Raw genomic sequence first — 15,198 nt, 5'->3', positions numbered from 1 at the left:
AAAGAAGAAGAAAGACTGTAAGAAAATATAAGATGTTGGTGCCTGTCAGTGGAGCAGGCAACTCTTGGTTTCAGGGTTGTGAGCTTGAGCCCCACATTGGACATAGATTACCCAAAAAAAATCTTTAAAAAAAAAAAAAGAAAGAAAATACAAGATGTTAACAGTGATTATATCTGATTTATAATATATTTTTTTAAGATTTTATTTATTTATCCATGAGAGACACAGAAAGAGAGAGACAGAGACATAGGCAGAGGAAGGAGAAGTAGGTTCCATGCAGGGAAGCCTGATGCAGGACTTACTTGATCCCAGGACTCTGGGATTACAACCTGAGCCGAAGGCAGATGCTCAACCACTGAGCCACTCAGGTGTCCCAAAAGTTTTTGTTTTCTTAGATTCTACATTTCCAAATTTTTCTACAAAAATGAGCTATTTATGGGCACCTGGGCACCTTGAGTCCTACATTGGGCTCTCTGAATGGAGCCTGCTTCTCCTCCCTCTGCCTATGTCTCTCTCTCTCTCTCTCTCTCTCTCTCGTCTTTCATGGATAAATAAAATCTTTAAAAAAAAAAAAAAGTGAACTATTTACAACAACAAAAAATTGTAATAAGGGCTCCATTACCTATTTGCATCCATTTGACAAAAACATCATATTCATGCTTATTAAGGACACTGATAAAAAAAATGGTTCAAATATATACTTGTATTATACTGGACTAATCTGTTGCCTACAGAAGTTTAATAACCTTAGTGGTTTACAAATAAGTGACTTCCAACTAACACTACATACACCCTGATGTTTACTTTTAAAACTGGGATAAAATAGCATTGTCACTGGGACACCGAGGTAGCTCAGTGATTGAAGGTCTTTCTTTGGCTCAGGACATGATTCTGGGGTCCCAGGATTGAGTCCCATTATCAGGCTCCCTGCATGGAGCCTGCTTCTCCCTCTGCCTGTGTCTCTGCCTCTCTCTCATTCTCTCTCTCATGAATAAATAAATAAAATCTAAAAAAAAGGAAAAAAATAGCATTGTCACTTTACAGTTTTAATCCATTTATCTCTTCAGCTATTCCAGAAAAATCCTTTAAGTTAGTCAAACATCAAATAACAAGATAAAATCAAACTGATTTATTAACATTCATTCATTCAACAAATATGGATTCAGTGTCTACTGTCCGGCAATATGCCAGTTCCTAATATGAAGAATACTGCAAAAAATTAAATCAGCATTTTTGTACGATTACTGAAAGATCTGTTTATAAGTGCATCTTTTCTAATAGACTGTCAGCTCCTTTAGAAAGCATGAATCTTTTTTTTTTAAGATTTATTTATTGGGATCCCTGGGTGGCACAGCGGTTTAGCGCCTGCCTTTGGCCCAGGGAGTGATCCTGGAGACCCGGGATCCAATCCCACGTTGGGCTCCCAGTGCATGGAGCCTGCTTCTCCCTCTGCCTATGTCTCTGCCTCTCTCTCTCTGTGTGTGACTATCATAAATAAATAAAAATTTAAAAAAAGAAAAGATTTACTTATTATTTTCGAGAGTGTGTGAACATGGGGAATAGAGGGCGTGGAGGGGCAGAGGGAGAGAAAGAATCCCAAGTAGATTCCCAGCTAAGCATGCAGCCACGAGGGGCTCAATCTCATGATCCTGAGAGCATGACCTGATCAGAAATCAAGAGTTGGATGCTTAACTGACTGAGCCATCCAGGTGTCCTGAAAGCATGAATCTTAAAAAGAAAACAAACAAAAAATAGAAATCATGAATTTTATTCATTAATTTATCTTTTTTTTTTTAATGTTTTTATTCATGACAGACACACACACACACAGAGGCAGACACAGGCAGGGGGAGGACCAGGCCCAATGCAGGGAGCCCGATGTGGGACTTGATCCCAGATCTCCAGGATCAGGCCCCAGGCCCAAGGTGGCACTAAACCCCTGGGCCACCAGGGCTGCCCCATTAATTTATCTTAAGAGCCTGCCATAAAGTTGGCAATCAGGAAACGTTTGTTGGTGAATGAGGAAAAAAATGTATAACAGAAAATATTCTGAATATAGTATATGTATATAAAAATCATTATGGATTTTTTTGATGTATGCTTTACTGAACATACTGATGCATTGAAACTATTTATAAATGCGTGAGTTGATAATCTGAAGATGATTTGGTACAATATTATCTTTTTAAGAAGTTGTTTCATTGGGGCAGCCGAGTGGCTCAGCAGTTTAGCGCTGCCTTCAGTCCAGGGCATGATCCCAGAGACCTGGGTTCGAGTCCCACATCAGGCTCCCTGCGAGTAGCCTGCTTTTCCCTCTGCCTGTGACTCTGCCTCTCTCTCTCTGTGTGTCTCTGCCTCTGTGTGTGTGTGTCTCTCATGAATAAATAAATAAATAAATAAATAATCTTTAAAAAAAAGTTTCATTAAACAGAACTAAAAATTTAGTAAGCTTTGTATTCTTCTCGTCAGCTTCTAAAACCTCTTCATGCTAACAAATAAACAAATAAGTACACATTCAATATGTCTTACAAAATCCATACTTTTGACTGTCTATTGAAACATGAATAGAATAGAAATGAATTAGAATAGAAATAGAATAGAAATGAATAGAAGTGAATGAATAGAAAGTAGGAATCTTTTCTTTTTTAGGCTATGTTTGCTTCCCTTTTTATCTTATTTATTGAACTACAGTTGATATACAATATTATATTAGTTTCTAGTGTACAACTTAGTGATTTAATAATCCTATACAATATGCAGTGCTTACCACAATAAGTGTAGTTATCACCTATAACCCTAGAAAGCTATTTTTTTTAAGATTTTATTTATTTATTTATGAGAGACACAGAAAGAGAGGCAGAGACACAGGCCGAAGAAGAAGCAGTCTCCACGCAAGGAGCCTGATGTGGAACTCAATCCTAAGAATCCGGGATCAGACTCTGAACCAAAGGCAGATGCTCAACTGCTGAGCCACCCAGGCGTCCCAACCCTACAAGTTATTACAGTATTACTGACTATATTTTTGGTGATGTACATTTCATCCCTGTGACTTATTTATTTTATGACTGGAAGTCTGTACCTCCTAATCCCCTCTATCTATTTTCCCAAATCCGTACATTCCGCACCCCCCCCCTCCCCGGGAACCACCAGTTTGTTCTGTGTTTATAAGTTAGCTTCTGTTTTGTTTGTTCATTTGTTTTGTTTTTTACATTCCACATAAATGAAATCATATAGTATTTGTCTTTCTCTGTCTTATTTCACTTAGCATAATATCCTCTAGGTCCATCCATGTTGTTGCAAATAGCCACTTTTCATTCTCTTTTATGTCTGAGTAATATTCTATTATATCCGGTATATATGTATATAGAACACATCTTTACCCACTTATCTATTAATGGACAGTGAGATTACTTAGAATAGAGAGACATTTCAATGGTACAGTCTGCAAGTATCATCTCCACCCATCCCAGGTCCCTACTTAGAGACCTTGGGAATTTACTGAGCAGCAGGGAAACATAATTATTTTCTTAGCTTCTACCACTACCTTTTTTTTCTTTTTTTTTAAGATTTTATTTATTTATACATGACAGACACAGAGAGAGAGGCAGAGACACAGGCAGAGGGAGAAGCAGGCTTCCTGCAGAGAGCCCAATATGGGACTCCATCCCAGGACCCCAGGATCATGACCTGAGCCAAAGGCAGAGGCTCACCCACTGAGCCACCCAGACATCCCTCTATCACTAACTTTTGTCCTCACAGATGACACTAAATTAATTTGAGTCACTGGCAGGTAACACCAAACTTTTCTGATTTATTAATTTAGAACACTCATCTAACTAAAAAGGACAAGCTATTTCTCTTGTGTATCTTTCTAGCATCTTTAGAATGACTGCTGCTTTTATTGGTTGAGCACTAGGTAGGAGAGTTGACTTGGATCTAGGAGTGATGCTGCAAAAACAATAAACTTTTAACTGCCATAAATAGGGATCCCTGGGTGGCTCAGCGGTTTAGCGCCTGCCTTTGGCCCAGGGCACGATCCTGGAGACCCGGGATCGAATCCCACGTCGGGCTCCCGGTGCATGAAGCCTCTGCCTATGTCTCTGTCTCTCTCTCTCTCTCACTGTGTGCCTATTATAAATAAATAAAAATAAATAAAATAAAATAAAATAAAATAAAATAAAATAAAATAAAATAAAATAAAATAAAATAAAATAAAATAAAATAAAATAAATAAATAAAATAAAATAAAATAAAATAAAATAAAAAATTTAAAAAAATAACTGCCAAAAATACACTAAGTACAGTGAGACTATATAACACTATGAAGGAGAAGCACAACTAAAGACTACAAGAACAGCAAGCAGACTCAATTTCTCATCTCATGTTTATTCTGGACACATTATAAATTCAATTACCTGCACTATTTAAAGTTACTTCTCAAAAAAAAAAATAAAAAAAAATAAATAAATAAAAAAATAAAGTTACTTCTCTTTTATTTGCCAAGCATATATATATATAGCTGCATCAATGGACATTAAATATGAATGTGCTTTGGTTCCACTTTACTCAAGTCATTGCATTAGGGTCTAAAACAGTTTTATCTTTTATACATAACAGTTTACACTTTAATTCTTTCTTTTTTAAAGATTTTATTTATTTTTTTGAGAGAAAGAGAATGATCAGGGAGAGGAGCAGAGGAAGAGGGAGAGAGAGAACCCCAAGCAGTCTCCATGCCCAATGTGGAGCCAAACCCTGACATCATGATCTGAGCCGAAACCAAGAGTCGGATGCGTAAGCAACTGAGCCACCCAGGCCCTCCTACTTTAATTCTAATCACTTTTTCTCATCATTCAATTTTTGAAATATATTTAAGTAAATTATGGGTTTAGATTAACTTCATTAACTTTATTTTTTCCTTCAGTGAATATTTATTGCTTACTATGTGCAAGAATATCAAAAATTATTCCTACAACATGCTAAATGACTGCTTATTTAGCATTGGAAGCTAATTTAAGAGTAAATTGCAGCCCAGCAGCTTATGGTTTTATAAATAAGGTCTGCTAATTCAAGCCCTGTTTAGGAGGAATAATAATTTATGTCATTTATATACAGCCTATACACTATTTTCAAGAGAAAAGTTTGGTAAACAATTTATTTGCAAAGCTGAGTTAATATAGCTTTCTATATGTCTACTACATACAGAAGCTACAAGAAGGAATAGACCTTATATAAATGAAAACATTTTTCCAATACTTTAATACTCAAAGTAACAAAGTTTATAAATTCTGCCAGTGTTCTCATTTAAATTTCTTCTGCTGAAGAATGGAAAGCAAATTTCTTTTTTTTTTTTAAGATTTTATTTTATTTACTCATGAGAGATACAGAGAGAGAGAGAGAGAGAGAGAGAGAGGGGCAGAGACACAGGCAGAGGGAGAAGCAGGCTCCATGCAGGGAGCCCAACATGGGACTCGATCCTGGGTCTCCAGGATCACGCCGTGGGCTGCAAGCGGCGCTAAACCGCTGCACCACCGGGGCTGCCCCAGAAAGCACATTTCTAAAAAAAAGACAATATAATTGTTCCAAGGTATCCAGTTTAATTTTTACCTCTATACTGAAATAGCCTCTGTCCACATAGTCACCCAGAAAGAGGTAGCGCGTGTTACTAGGTGATCCCCCAACTTCAAACAACTTCATCAGGTCAAAGAATTGTCCATGAATGTCACCACACACTAGGAAAAAGGACACAAGGTGAGGTGAAAAATTGTATCTTATAAGAGAAGGGCAGTACACCAATAAGATCACAGTTTAACTTTTAACTTAACTCACTTTAGCTTTTGACTGAATTGTCCTATAATTGTAGTCAATCTACCAATACTGGAAATATTAGGTATTTTAAATTGTATTTCTTCGATGAACAAACATACTGAACAATCCCTAAGACTATTTCATAATTCCTAGAAAGATTATCATACATCTTAGTTGGTTATTTGTAATCATTTCTCAAATTTGCCACTGTGCACACTTCTCTTACCCGTGATTGGAGCCTCTACTTCTATCATGGTCTTCTCTTGTCTCAGGATGGCAGCCCCATCATTGATTATCTTTAATGCTACTTCCTCTTCCAGTCGCCCTTCCTTCACCAAATGGTTTTTCAAAACATCAATTTTAGGCTTCCCATTCTCAAATACTTCCTTCAAAGTAAGCCGTTGGGTTGGAGGAAAGGGAACAGCTAGAAAGAGAGGAAAAGTAATTTAAAATACTTAAACGTAGAGAGAACTGTGAACCCATTTCTTTTACATAACAAATTATACCTAATACATCACTATGATTCCACAACCACAGCACTAGAATTTTATGGGGAAAGAAATCTAAGATACTGTATGTTACAGATGATTCTAATTTTTAAAAAAGCCACAGTTAAAGTGTTTAAAAGATGTATGTGTGGAACGCCTGGGTGGCTTAACGGTTGTGTCTGCCTTCAGCTCAGGGCGTGATCCTGGAGTCCCAGGATCGAATCCCACACCAGGCTCCTGCCTGGAGCCTGCCCCTCTCTCTCTCTCTCTGTATATTTCATGAATACATAAATAAAATCTTAAAAAAAAAAAAAGAAATCAACACTAAAGGGCATTTATTTTTCCAATGAACTGACATAATGGAACTGTTTTAAAAGTCTGACTTCAGCTCCTGATCAGGGTAATGAATCATAGTTGTATACTTTATTATGAAAAAGCAGTTGCTTAAAATATTACTGATAGCAAGCATATCACTAACTGAATGGAGCTGTTCCTCAGAATTACTTATTACAGTGATACAGCATAAACTCGAGAATACCAGATAAGGAAGGTCTAGCTGTGTTTTCTAATCGGAAATGCTAAAAGACAACTTCAGTTTATGTCTGATATAAAGTTCATGTAATATCATGGTAAACTAGCAACTTTAACAGAAAAAAATTTTTTGACTTTAAAATTGGCCATCGGGATGCCTGGGTGGCTCAGGGGTTGAGTGTCTCCCTTCAGGTCAGGGTATGATCGTGGAGTCCTAGGATCGAATGCCACATCGGGGTCCCTGCATGGAGCTTGCTTCTCCCCTTGCCTATGTCTCTGCCTCTCTCTGTGTCTCTCATGAATATTACATACATACACAAATAAATAAATAAATAAATAAATAAATCTCATTTACTTACTTCATAAGGTAGTCTACTTTAGATTATCTATGATCTAACATTCACAAGGCTATACATTATACATTTAAAAGAAGGGCTCATTTTAATTTGTGATTTATGCCTGGTAGTTCCACTTCTAGCTTTATGCATGTGTTAAGTACCAAGATGAGGGACTCCTGGCTGGCTCAACCAGAGGAGTGAATGACTCTTGATCTTGGGGTTGGGAGATTATTTAAACAAATAAACTTTAAAAGGGGGGAGAGGCACCTGGTAGCTCAGTTGGTTATGTGTCCAACTGTTGATTTCAGCTCAGGTCCTGATTTCAGGGCTGTGATATGGAGCCCACATGTTGGGCTCTAAGATGAGTGTGGAGCCTGCTTGGGATTCTATTCCCTTCTCCCTCTCCTACCCCATAGTTTGCACATGCATGTGTGTAGTCTCACTCTTGTGCTCTCTGTAAAAAAAAAAAAAAAAAAAAAAAAAAGGAGAACCAAGTTGAAATCTATAGGCACTATAAAAATTTGAGACTTGAAAATCCTTGAAAATGGTAAGTTTCACCAGGCTCTTAGCTACAACTTGACTTTTTTGGGCTATTCAGAGCTTACTGAAAAAAATTATAGTAGTTATCTAACCAGCAAATATTACCTTGAAATAAGGGACCATATACATCCCAGTTTATGCAGGCAGTCGTAGATTTCCACTGCTCTCCTATTGTAATTGTTCATAGTGCCAGCTTTCACTCTCAAAAGTATTCCAATTTGCAGGATAAATTAATTTAATTTGTGTTATTCAGGTAGAATATCAATACATTATTTTAGTAAAATAATCTACTTCTAAAATAAAACAGGTGGATCCCTGGATGGCTCAGCAGTCTAGCACCTGCCCTCCGCCCAGGGTGTAGTCCTGGAGTCCGGAGATCGAGTCCCGCATCGGGCTCCCTGCATGGAGCCTGCTTCTCTCTGCCTGTCTCTGCCCCTCTCTCTCTCTCTCTCTCTCTCTCTCTCTCTCTCATGAATAAATAAGTAAAATCTTTAAAAAATAAAATAAAATAAAACAAAAATAAGATAATGAAGATTTTTAAAATTTATTCATCTGGTGAGTCTCTACAACAGAGTGAAAGATAAGTCCTAAACAAATTTACTTAAATTTTTACTGAAGTGTATTGTAATATGGTTGTGTTTAACAATAACAACAAAGAGTCCTTTATAGTTTAGAGATTCTTTTTTTTAAAGATTTATTTTATTATTTATTCATTCATTCATTCATGAGAGACAGAGTCAGAGACACAGGCAGAGGGAGAACCAGGCTCCATGCAGGGAGCCTGACGTGGGACTCGATCCCGGGTCTTCAAGATCACACCCTGGGCTGAAGGTGGCACTAAACCGCTGAGCCACCCGGGCTGCCCAGTTTAGAGATTCTTATTGAAATATTTGCAGATAAAATTATATGCTACTTGGGATTTGCTTCAAAATAATGGAGGGACAGGGAATAAGCAGTGGCACAGAGGAAAAAAAGACTGGTTTTGAGTTACTAACTGAAGCTGAGTGATATTCACTTGAAAGTTCCTCTATTGTTGTAATACATTTGAAATACTTATTTTTTTAAAACTGGAAAAATTACCAAGACTAAGGGTATAAGGTTTTTTTTTTTTTTTAAGATTTTATTTAATTATTTGAGAGAGAGAGAGAGAGAGAAAGAACATGAACAGGGGAAGGAGCAGAGGAAGAAGGAGCAGCAGACTCCCAGCTGAGCAGGGAATTCTGAGGGCTTGATCCCAGGACCCTGAGATCATGACCTGAACCCAAGGCAGATGCTTAACCGCCTGAGCCACCCAGGCACCACAAGAGTATAAGTCTTAGAGTAACTTTCTTTGGGGAAATTTATATGAGGTTCAATCAAGAGCTACACTTAATTTCTTGTATGTAACTTCAGAGAACCTCCAGTCCTCTGAAATCTTTTTCCAGAAAAATAAAGAAATGTATTTAATCACTCCCCTTTTCATACTTAATTTACCTCTTTTTGGTTTTCAAAGTTTTACTCTCAATTCTGGCTAGCCAACCTGCCCTTCCCCATTTTTAAATGAACCTGAAAGAAAGCCTGCTTGTTTTTAATTTACACTTTGTAAATAAAAGAAATTGGTCAACAAACTAAAAACAAAATGCAATAATATAAAACCAAATATGTTGGAATTGACAAAAATGGTATTTTAATATAGGTAGTCTCAGAGACAAGAGATCCACAGATATTATCTGACTTCTAGCAGCAGGATTATTACTACTAATAAAAATAATAATACTAAAATTCAGTTGTTTTTTAAAGATTTTATTTATTTATTTGAGAGAGAGAGAGCACAGGTGTGGTGAGGGGCAGAGGGAGAAGCAGACTTCTCACTGAGCAAGGAGCCCGATGCAGGGCTCTATCCCAGGACTCCACAATCGTGACCTGAGCTGAAGGCAGGTGCCACCCAGGCACCCACCCGCCCCAATATTCAGTTGCAATCAAATAATAATTTACAAAATAGAAAAACCATTTTTTCTATCTATCATATAATTTACGTAAGGAAAGGTGACAACAACCTAAAGAACTCTTAAAGAAATTTAGAAAGGTATTTTTTCTTTCTCTCAAATTCTTCAGTTGCAATTTACTTAAAACAAGTAAACAAGTCACTTAGTTAAATGAAAATGAAAGCAAGGTTGAAATGGATCAAGGGGATTATGCCCAGCTAAGAGAAATGGGACACAGCTGACCCAGGAACACTAAGAGGCATTAAGACTGGCTTGAGACAACACGCATAACAGAAAGTTCCAGAAGAGTCCTAAGTTTTTAGCTAAGGGCAAATAAAATCAATTTCCTTCACATCAGAAGAAAAGAATCTTCCACTTTAAAGGAGTGGGTCCTATCTCCCTTCATGTTATTAGCTATGTTTAAAAGCCCTGAATGCCATCTTCCTTTATTAGATAGTTATATACACATTATTATTAAGGTTGATTCGTAGAAGAGTGGGAACAGCCATCATCCTGAGAAGACTAAAGGAAATCTAGCTAAGTTTGGTCATGAAAAGAAATAGCAGGAACTTTCTGATTAAACTTTAAACCTCGATTTTCAAAAAACACGCCCCAGGTACAGTGACCATGTGTCTGAGTATGCGTATTAAGATATTCTCAGATTATTTATCTTGCTCTAATGTGATTCAATAGTATCCTCTTTTACTCTCAAGTATCCTGATTTAAATCACCTACCCAAAAACAATATTCACCAGAATCAGCTGGGATGTTTGTTTAGAATGTAAATTCTTGGGTGTCAGACTGGTAGAATTAAAATTTGAAGGGATCCTGCACAGGCATTTGCATCATTAACAGGTGTCCCAGGGGATCTCCCTCTGCCAGTGTCTCTGCCTCTCTCTCTCTTTCTGTGTCATGAATAAATAAATAAAATCTTAAAAAAAAAAAGAAGAAGAAGAAGAGAGGATCTCTAGTAGTGTTTCTCAAACTATCTGTGGGAAGTGCCTCACTCCATCCTCCAACTTGTCAAAACCTGTACTTTGTAAAATGCAATAAAAATAAATTACTGGGAAAACGACCACATGCTTAGATGTTGTGCCAATGTCAAAAATTACTATTTAAGTTTTTTAATGCTCAATTTCTATACTTCTTGAAGTTAATAGCAGGTTGTAAACTGACACTGATCCATGGACCACACTTTGTGTTAACACTGGTTTGGATAAACAAGGATTTAGGGGAACAAGAATAGGACTAAAGTCAAAACTTGAATATTATGTATGTATCCATCTTTTTTTTTTTACATTTTTTTTAAGATTTTATATATTTATTCATGAGAATACACAGAGAGAAAGAGAAAGGCAGAGACACAGGCAGAGGGAGAAGCAGGCTCCATGCAGGGAGCCCGACGTGGGACTCGATCCTGGGTCTCCAGGATCACGCCCCAGGCTGAAGGCGGCGCTAAACCCCTGAGCCACCCAGCGGCTGCCCTGTATCCATCTTTAAGCCAGAGTTTGGAGATTTTATTATGTCTAATGTATACATAGGAGGATTTTCAGCTGACTTCACTATTCACTTCACAGTGCTGAATGATAATCTTTTCTTAGAACCCAAGTCTGATAAGTTCATTTCCAACTGTTTTTAATGACACACAGGATTTCACTAACAAAAAATTCAACAAAACACTATGACTATACAAGCTGATGAACAACCTCAACTTTTAGCTTATCCCTGCCTTAAACTATGAAGTATATAAACTGTAACACAGAGTTTTCGTTCTTGAATCTTTTCAAATTATAAACAAACTACTCAACACCAAGCACTGAAGTTTCCCTTCTTTCTGAGGCTGTATGTTACTACCTCTTTAAACACTCCATTTATGGTCATACTTCCAAAATGTCTTGACACAATTTTTCAAATTTCAAAGAAAATGTACTTAAGTGATTTTCAAGGCTAATAGTAATTCCAGACATTTCATTTGTTCAAAAAATTAAACTAGGCATTTTTAAATGAAAGAATCAAAATGTCATTAGTGTCAGCTCTCAATTTACTGCTTTATTGATTATATCATATCATAAATTGAGAGGAAGTTGTCCCTTCATCTTTAATATAGGTCTATTATTGGATAAACTACAATCTTTACCAATAAGAAAGGAGAGTAAATAGAGGGATCGAAGGGTCTCAAAATACAAGCACGGAGTTAAAAAAAAAATGACTATGAGCCAAGATGACTTTATCCAGAAATGCAATAATTTGGGGATTATAAAACTACAGTACTTTTTTTTTTTTTGAAGAGTAGAGGAGGTCCTTGTTATTCAAAGAAGATCAGTACTAAAAAAAGGCCACTTAGAGGGGCGCCTGAGTGGCTCAGTTGGTTAAACATCTGTCTTTGGCTCAGGTCATAATCTTCAGGGTCCTGGGACTGAGCCCCACATCAAGCTCCCTGCTCAATGGGGATTCTGCTTCTCCCTCTTCCTCTACCAACCCCCCCCCCCCCCCGCTTGTTCTCTCTCCCTGTCTCTCAAATAAATGAATAAAATCTTTTTAAAAAAGGGGCAGCCCGGGTGGCTCAGCGGTTTAGTGCTGCCTGAAGCCCAGGACATGATCCTGGAGACCTGGGATCGTGTCTCCCTCAGGCTCCCTGCAGGGAACCTGCTTCTCCCTCTGCCTGTCTCTCTCTCTCTCTGTCATGAATAAATAAATAAAATCTTTAAAAAAAAAAAAAAAAGTCACTGCTCTATCTGACCTCTACTGACTGAGCCAGCTAAGTGCCCCTGGTTCATTCTACCTTTAAAATATACTTTAAATTTGGAGACTCTCCAGCCAGTCCTCATTTGTGCTGGAAGCACAATGTACCCATTCTAACAGATGTGAGATGATGTCTTAACTGTGGCTTTAATTTGCATTTCCCTGATCATTAGTGATGCCAAGCAGCTTTTCATGTACCTGCTGATCTTCTGCATGTCTTCTTTGGAAAAAAATCTATTTAGCTCCTTTCCGATTTTGTTAATCAGACTATTCGCTTGTTTTTGCCATTAAGTTGTACAAGTGGCAGCCCCGGTGGCTCAGCGGTTTGGCGCCTGCCTTCAGCCCTGGGCCTGATCCTGGGGACCCAGGATCGAGTCCCACATCAGGCTCCCTGCATGGAGCCTGCTTCTCCCTCTGCCTGTATCTCTGCCTGTGTCTCTGCCTCTCTCTTTCTCTCTTTGTGTCTCTCAAGAATAAATAAAATCTTAAAAAAAAAAAGTTGTACAAGTTTGTTACCTATCAGATACATGATTTATAAATATTCTCTCCCATTACATATAGGTTTTCTTTTTGTTGATTGCTTTTGTTATGCAAAAGCATTTTAGTTTGATATAGTTCCACTTATTTTGTTTGCTTTTTGATCCTATGCTTCTGGTGTCAAGTCCAAAAAATCATTGCCATAACCAAGGTCAAGGAGCTTTTCCTTGTGTTTCCTTCTAGAAATTTTATGGCTTCAGGTCTCAAATTTAATTCATTTAAACAGGGATGCCTGGGTGGCTCAGTGGTTGAGCATCTGCCTTCAGCTCAGGGCGTGATCCCGGAGTTGTGGGATCAAGTCCCACACTGGGCTCCCTGCATGGAGCCTGCTTCTCTCTCTGCCTCTCCCTCTCTTCTCTCTGTGTCTCTCATGAATAAATAAAATCTTTAAAAATAAAAAAAATAAAATGGATTAAGTTTAAATGAATTATTTTTTTTCAAAGATTTTATATATTTATTCATGAGACACAGGGAGAGAGAGAGAGGCAGAGACACAGGCAGAGGGAGAAGCAGGTTCCATGCGGGAAGCCTGACGTGGGACTCGATCCGGGGTCTCTAGGATTGCGCCCTGGGCCGAAGGCAGTGCTAAACCGCTGAGCAACCTGGGCTGCCCGAAACTTAATCCATTTTAATCCATTATGAGTTAATCTTGTGAGTGGTAAAAGATAGGAATCTAGTTTCATTCTTCTGCATGTGGTTATCCAGTTTTCCCAATACCATTTAATGAAGAAGCTATCCTTCCCCCATTGTATTTCTTGGAGCCCTTATCAAATTATTAGTTGACTGTATATGCAAGGGTTTATTTCTGGGCTCCTGATTCTGTTCCACTGGTCTGTGTGTCTATTTCTATGCCAGTACCATACCATTTTGACTACTTACAGGTTTGTAGTATGTTTGAAATCACCCGTGGGGAACCCAGTGTGGGACTCAATCCCAGGACCCCAAGATCATGACCTGAGCCAAAGGCAGATGTTCAATCACTGAGCCACCCAGGTGCCCTAGGGATATATTATATATTTAACTATTTTCTTACTGATGGTTATGCTATTTCAAAAAAATTTATATAGTTATAAATTATACGGTAGTGAAAATTCTTATATATATGCCCTTGTCCAAATCTGATTATTTCCCTACAACAGATGTTTAAAACTTGCATATAATTATTTACTGTTGTATAACAAATTACCCAAAACTTAGTGGCTTTCTTCTTCCTTTTCGCTTTTTAGAGATGGGGGAGGGGCAGAGGGAGAGACAGAATCTTGAGCAGGCTCCATGCTCAGCACAGAGCTGATGTGGGGCTCGATCTCACAACCCTGAGCCAAAATCAAGAGCTAGACACTTATCTACTAAGCCACTCAGGCACCCCAAAACTTAGTGGCTTTAAAACAATAACAGTTATTGTTATCTCTCACAGATTCTGTGGACCATGAATTTAGACAGTGGAAACAGTGGGGCTGACTTGTTTCTCCTCCATGATGTCCGGGGCTGCAGTGGATACTTGACAGCCAGAAGCTGGAATCATCTGAAAGCTCACCCACTCACTCATCCAATGGTTAATGCTATTGCCTGAGGCTTAGCTCAGGTTTTCGATGAAATTATCTACAAGTGGCCTACTCATATGACTGAATTCTAAGAACATGGATCTCAAGATAAAGAAAAAGGCAGGAGGAACCTGTATTCTTTTTATATTCTAGTCTCAGAAGTCACATCATATCATTTCTACCACACTCAACTGGTTGGAGCAGTCACAAGTCTTCCCAAATTCAAGGGGATAGGAAATGGATTCCACCTATTGATGAAGAGTGGCAAAATTCTCTGAGTAAGTGGGTCTAGAAATACTGCTGTGGCCATTACTTGAAAAAGAGAATCTGGGGATCCCTGGGTGGCTCAGCATTTAGCACCTGCCTTCAGCCCAGGGTGTGATTCTGGAGTCCGAGGATTGAGTCCTACATCGGGCTCCCTGCATGGAGACTGCATCTCTCTCTGCCTGTGTCTCTGCCTCTCTCTTTCTCTCTGTGTCTCTCATGAATAAATAAGTAAAATCTTAAAAAAAAAAAAAAAAGAAAAAGAAAAAGAATCTGTCATACTTTCTCTATTTCAAAGGGGAAAAGTCACCAATGCCTCTAATGATACCTTTATTTTACTTTATTTACTTGTCAGAGAAAGAGAGAGAAAGCACACAAGCAAGGGGAACAGCAGGCAAAGAGAAGCAGGCTCCCCGCTGAGCAAGGATTCCCAATGCAAGGCTCAATC

General features: G+C 38.2%; 1 protein-coding gene across 5 annotated transcripts in view; it reads right to left on the bottom strand.

Annotated features, from left to right (window-relative positions):
• The window catches only part of PPP3CC (protein phosphatase 3 catalytic subunit gamma), a 97,688-nt gene that overhangs the window by 50,274 nt on the left and 32,216 nt on the right, over positions 1 to 15,198 (bottom strand). For all 5 annotated transcript variants that reach the window (XR_005989456.1, XM_041766992.1, XM_041766995.1 and 2 more), the window contains exons 2-3: positions 6,032 to 6,229; positions 5,605 to 5,729 (exon numbers count right to left, since the gene is read on the bottom strand). Coding sequence is in view for 4 of the 5 variants with exons in the window: in XM_041766992.1 (XP_041622926.1) it covers positions 5,605 to 5,729; positions 6,032 to 6,229 (323 nt within the window). In the remaining variant the exon portion in view is untranslated. The remainder of the gene's footprint in view (positions 1 to 5,604; positions 5,730 to 6,031; positions 6,230 to 15,198) is intronic.

Source organism: Vulpes lagopus, chromosome 8, assembly GCF_018345385.1.
Source record: "Vulpes lagopus strain Blue_001 chromosome 8, ASM1834538v1, whole genome shotgun sequence".
Taxonomy (NCBI): domain Eukaryota; kingdom Metazoa; phylum Chordata; class Mammalia; order Carnivora; family Canidae; genus Vulpes; species Vulpes lagopus.
This window is presented reverse-complemented; position numbering and strand designations above follow the sequence as displayed.